Consider the following 5,945-nt stretch of genomic DNA (forward strand, 5'->3'; position numbering starts at 1 on the left):
TGGGCTCAGGTGATCCTTCCACCTCAGCCTTCCAAGGAGCTGGAACCACAGGCATGTGCCGCCACACCTGTCTAATTTTTTGACTTATTGTAGAGACGAGGTCTCACCGTGTTGCTCAGGCTGGCCTCAAACCCCTGAGTTCAGGCAGTCCTCTCGCCTCCACCTCCCAAAGTGCTGGCCTTATAGACTTGAGCTGGCTTCCAGCTATTATGATGGACTTGGAGAAGCGGCTGGGAGGGAAAGCGGCCCACGCCCTCCCTTCTTGTCCCCTTCCCTCCCACTAGCAGTGAGGGCCTGGTGAGGCGTCTGCAGCACTGGCTGAGGTCACCGTCTGCCACTCCATTCAGTGCCCATGTCCCTGGGGAGTGCCTCTCCCTCACTCCCCAGCCCATTAGGGGAACAGCAATGTGGCGGCTGGTGGCTGATTTTCCCCTGGCTGTCTGGTGCGAGCCAGGACCTCTGGGAGCCCAGGCGCTCCTGGGCACAGAGCAGCACTTAGACGTGCCAGCGCCTCTCAGGGGGCACCTCTATGGTGTGCCATTCACCCAGGGGCTGCACTCCAAACTGGCCTCAGGCAGGCGCAGGGCCCGTGGCCTCCTGGTGACCTCATCCACGGTGAGGGTGGGGTCGTCACCCTTGACTTGATGGCAGAGTCATGGGGCAGGGAACGGGTGACCTTCCCATCCCCTGCCGCCACCCCCACCCCCCTCTTCACAGCCCTTTGAACTAAGGCCACGGAGCACTCAGCACTTGCCCAGGCCTGTGCCCAAGCGTGTCACACACGTCACCTATGGGGTCTTCACAGCCCTGCAGGCAGACCACGCTGCTGTCCCAACAGCCCGAGGAGGAGACCGAGACTCAGGCAGGTTGAGGCACTTACACAAGACCCCGCTGCCAACATGAGGTGGCGCAGCGAGAGGGGATTCCATGTCTGTCCTTTCCCATCCATTGGATGGGGGTCATGAGAGTCCTTACCCCCCGGCTCTGTGGTGAGGATTAAACAAGATTGTGTGCATGGAGTGCACGTCCTGACGTGATGTACATGCTTCGTTCACGGCAGCTGTCGTGTGGTGGCAGTGCATGAGCAGTGGCGTTGCAGCTAGGGACAGGGCCTGAATCTGGGCTCCCCTGTGCTGCGCTCTGCTCCCTTGGGACGGTGCCGGCCTCCCAGGGGGCGTTGGGCGTTGTCAGGGAGGCATCCCCTTGGGGCATCCAAGCCCAGGCTTCCAGACCTGACACCCACAGGGCTGTGAGGGACAGGAATAGCCCGTAGACGCTGGCTTCTGTCCCCGGCCACATCCTGAGGTGAGGCGGGAGGGGCGAGGTCAGAGCCCAGACTGGCCTTGCCAATCGGGAGGCTGACCTCTCGTGAGCCTGGGGACCCTGGGTGATGCCAGCCTCCCCTCGGGGACCTTTGCAGATGGTGGTTCTCATGGACCCCATGGAAGACCCTGATGACATTCTGCGGGCACACCGATCCCGGGAGAAGTCCTATCTGTTCGACGTGGCCTTTGATTTCACTGCCACCCAGGTGAGGGGTGCCTCCACCCTTTGCCCCACTCAGGAGGCCCTGGCGTTGCCCTCAGCCTCCCCTCCACCTCCCGCTCAGGAGCTGCTCTCTTGAGATTTCCCATTCGAGATTGTTCTCCCCTGTCCGTGTGGCATGCATACATGGCCTCCTGCGTGATACACTTGGGTCAGTGCTCAGACACCACCCCACACGGGTGCACCATGGATGGTCCCTGCCAGAGTCGGAAAGAGGCACTTGAAGCCCATCTGGTACAGAGAGGGTGGGTGGAGGGTGGCTGGGGAAGCCGACACCCTCCTGCAGACCCCCATCTTGCCCATCTGCTCCCAGAGCAGACGTGATGCGTCCCTGTGGCTGGGGGCCAGGAGCCAGCTGTGGGGGAGGCGTCTCAGGTATCCGGGGCTCTCTTCCAGGCTGGCATCCCCCACCGGAGGGTGTAAGCAGAGACATCCCCTCCCCCGGTCTCTGCCCCCACACCTCTTGGGCCTGGGGCTCCGGGAACAGAAACCTCTCCTCTGGGGCCAGGACCGCACAGTGGGTGTCTGTGCTCCACCCTGCCTGTGTCCAGGCCCCTGACGGGTCTCCTCTCCCCTGCAGGAGATGGTGTACCAGGCCACCACCAAGAGCCTCATCGCGGGCGTCATCTCAGGCTATAATGCCACCGTCTTTGCCTACGGGCCCACAGGTGAGGGGAAGCCCAGACAGCAGGTAAGGATGTGGCCCATTCGCACCCCACCCAGGGCCCCGCAGTCCCAGAGCCCGTCCTAAACCAAGGACACCGCCCTCCCACCCCCTTCTTGGCATCTGACAGCACCCAACCGTGAGGCAGACCCAGCCAGGCCTCATCCCAGGCCCCTACCCCATCACCCGCCACCTCTTTCTGCCCCAGGCTGTGGGAAAACCTACACCATGCTGGGCACAGACCACGAGCCCGGCATCTACGTCCGGACCCTCAATGACCTCTTCAGGGCCATCGAGGAGACCAGCAACGACATGGAGTATGAGGTGTCCATGTCCTACCTGGAGGTGAGCCCCCACCGGGCTTGGATACGAGGGGCCTCGAATGGGGCGGCCCCCTTCCCGGGGCCGGTCACCGGGCAGTTTCCTGGGGTGCTCATCACTGGTGCACTCCCAGCCCTACTTTACAAAACTCTGAGGCTCCTCAGAGAGGTTAGGCAACTAGGCCAGCGTCACACAGTCATGAGGGAGCAGGAATTCAAACTCAGGACCCTTCAGCTTCAAAGTCAAGCCCTGCCCTTTGTGCCACACCCCGAAGTGGCCTCGTCAGTGCGCTCAGACTCAGCCATCCTCCCGTCTGTTAGGCCGCCTCTTCCTCAGAGCAGGCCCTGTCCGCCCTGCCAGGCTCTGTGTGTGGGCACAGGTGAAAAGTGCATTTCCAGGTACAGGCTGGACCCTGGGCCCTTTGCCACCCGGCCACAGCCTCCCGGTATCACTCCTCCCCCTGTGGTAGCCCTACCACCAGACAAGAGTGGGTCAGTGGGACAGGGGGAGCACACGAGAGGCTGGCAGCCCGCAGGCTGGCCTCCATTGGGTGGCACTCAGGAGGCAGTGAGGCAGGGCTGCCAGCAAGGTGTGGACTCAGCCAGCAAGACTCACCTTGGGGAGGCACCCCAGCAGGAGCAGAGGGCTGCCTCAAAACGAGCAGTGCTCCCCACCCAGTGAGAGAAGGGGGCTCTGGCCGTCGGCGGTCCTCGTGCTCTGCTCAGTGCCCAATCTGTTTGAAAGGAAATCCCACTTTTTCTGTTTGTGTTCTTCTTCTTTTTTTTTTTAATTTTTTTGAGTTGGAGTCTCACTCGGTCGCCCAGACTGGAGTGCAGTGGCCGCTCCCGGCCACCGCAGCCTCGACCTGCTGGGCTCCGGCGATCCTTCCGCCTCAGCCTTCCAAGTAGCAGGACCTACAGGCGCACGCTACCACACCTGGCTAATTTTTGATTGATTGTAGAGATGAGGTCTCGCCAAGTTGCCCAGGTGGGTCTCGAACCCGCGGGCTCAGGCAATCCACTCACCTCAGCCTCCCAAGCGCGGGATTACAGGCTGAGCCACCGAGCCCGGCTGCTTGTGTTCTTAAAGACAGGACCAGGCTGGAGTGCAGGGATGCAATCCTAGCTCACTGCAGCCTCGAACTCCTGGGTTCAAGCGAGCCTCCCACCTCAGCCTCCCGAGTAGCTGAGACCACAGGCACTCCCCCACACCCAGCTAATTTTAAAAATTTTCTGAGAGACAGAAAATCACTATGTTGCCCAGGCTGGTACTGAACTCCTGACCTCAAGCCATCCTCCTGCCTCCGCCTCCCAATGTGTTGGGATGACAGCGTGAGCCCCCACGCCTGGCCCCACTTGGTTTTGAAGCCTCCCGTAATCTCGGCTCCGGCAGCCCGATGTGTCTTGTGAATGATGAATCCCTCCCGAAGAAGGGGCCTTTTCCCCTCATCGGGGTTTCTCTGAGAGGAGCCCAAGGCTCAGCGAGTATGCGCCCTGTCCCCTTCTTGCATTGGCAGGAGGGGCCTGGTCTTTGCCGGGACGTCCGGCCCTTAGTCTCCCCTCCCCCACCCTCCCGTCGGTCCCATCAGATCTACAATGAGATGATCCGGGACCTGTTGAACCCTGCGCTGGGGTACCTGGAGCTGAGGGAGGACTCCAAAGGGGTGATCCAGGTGGCCGGGATCACCGAGGTGTCCACCATCAATGCCAAGGAGGCAAGTGTTGCTGGCCAGCCAGAGCCACGGGGAGGGCACTCGCCACCTGAGGGTGCTGGAGCGGTGGGGCCTGGAGCTGGGGAGCCACCGCCCACTCCGCTGGGGCCGGGCCAGACCCAGCATCCCCAGGGACAGCAAGAGGGGGGACACGCACCTGCCACCCTGCCCCCACCGCGCTGCCCCTGGGGAGGGACCGGCCTCTCCCTCTGCCCAGAGACCCCTGGCCCCGAGGAGTTGACGCCACCGCCCCAGGTCCCCCAGCGCCTGGGGCGAGCCCACCTCCGCCTCTCAGACGCAGGCCCCTCCCTGCTCCTCCTGCTCCCTGCGGGAGCATCTCCGGGGTCCCCAAGAGCTGCCCCTCCTCCCTCCCACCCAGATCATGCAGCTGCTTATGAAGGGGAACCGGCAGAGGACCCAGGAGCCCACGGCCGCCAACCGGACGTCCTCCCGCTCCCACGCCGTGCTCCAGGTGGCCGTGCGCCAGCGCAGCCGGGTCAAGGATGTCCTGCAGGAGGTGCGGCAGGGCCGCCTGTTCATGATCGACCTGGCCGGCTCTGAGCGCGCCTCCCAGGTGAGTGAGGGCTGCGCCGGATTGGGGGGGGAGCAGGAGGCAGACGTGATGTCTCCCCTTGACAGTCACATCAACCAGTCACAGCGGGGAGTGGAGAAGGTCCCTGTGGCCCATTGCTGGCCGCATCTCCGTCCCCATCACGAAGCCCTGCTTGCCCAGCTCTGCAGCCATGGGTGGCGGCACCACCCCCCAGGGGAGACCCAGGCTCCCTCCTGCAGGCAAACTTGACGGAGTCACCCGAGCCGTGAGGCTGGGTGATGCCAGTTTAGCCCATAGACTCCACCGTTTGGAGGTCGCCTCCTTTGTGCGGGGGTGGCCTTGGCCTCAGTGGTAGCAGTGTCACTGAGTGCCCACTCCTGGGTGGGCTTGGCATTCAGTGCCTCACTCCATCAGCTCCTTGAATCGTGGCAACAGCTCAGAGTTCGCACTGGAGCAAATGCGAGAGAAAGGACGGTGCCAGGGAGAATGAACAGCCTTTCGTGTTTGAATAAACACGTGGGGCTGGGTTAGAACAGGCAGGGTTTGAAAAATTCATCCCTGCCATCCAGTAAAGCCCCAGGGCTTCCTGGAAGGAGCATGGGAGAGTGGCCACCCACCGCACAAAGGAGGCGACCACCAAACCGTGGAGCCTGGGAGGAAAGAGTGTGCCCTCCGGCTCCTGGAACCAGCTGGTCCTGGCTTTGCTAGGCTGGGCAGAGACACAGGAGCTGCGGGCAGTGCCTCCTTGGCCTTGATGTGGTCCTGCGGGCCCAAGAAGACAACAACCTGCCTGCCAACACACCCTTCCCTCTTTGCTTCTGGAGCCTGGAGTGCCCTCCGGAGTTCTCATGGTGTGCTGGCTCTTAGCCGGGCTGCCTGGAGGCCAGCGTGTAGGCCACGCCCTCCCTCACACCTCATTCACGGGCTGCATCAGGCGCCCACCCTGGAGGGGCGAAGAACCAGCTATCCCAGGCCCCCTCAGAAGCCTTCACCCCATCACTCTTGTCCAGAGGCCTCCGTTCTCTTAACCTTCTCCAGTGCCCTCCACAGCCCTGCGAGGAGTTGGGATGAGGCCCTCTTGTGTCCATTCACGGCCTCGAGGGAGCGAGAGGGGTTTATGACCCAGGATCATCAGGGCAGCGGCGGGGCGG

General features: G+C 62.7%; 1 protein-coding gene across 1 annotated transcript in view; it reads left to right on the forward strand.

Moving 5' to 3' along the window:
• KIF19 (kinesin family member 19) overlaps positions 1-5,945 on the forward strand; it is a gene marked incomplete at its 3' end in the record, with an annotated part of 33,547 nt that overhangs the window by 21,997 nt on the left and 5,605 nt on the right. Inside the window, exons 4-8 of the mRNA XM_021710072.1 lie at positions 1,421-1,531; positions 2,126-2,213; positions 2,418-2,554; positions 4,119-4,244; positions 4,621-4,815. Of these exons, the coding sequence (XP_021565747.1) occupies positions 1,421-1,531; positions 2,126-2,213; positions 2,418-2,554; positions 4,119-4,244; positions 4,621-4,815 (657 nt within the window). The remainder of the gene's footprint in view (positions 1-1,420; positions 1,532-2,125; positions 2,214-2,417; positions 2,555-4,118; positions 4,245-4,620; positions 4,816-5,945) is intronic.

The sequence above is a fragment of the Carlito syrichta genome, unplaced genomic scaffold (assembly GCF_000164805.1).
Source record: "Carlito syrichta isolate Samal-C Ts95f unplaced genomic scaffold, Tarsius_syrichta-2.0.1 Scaffold288006, whole genome shotgun sequence".
Lineage (NCBI taxonomy): Eukaryota > Metazoa > Chordata > Mammalia > Primates > Tarsiidae > Carlito > Carlito syrichta.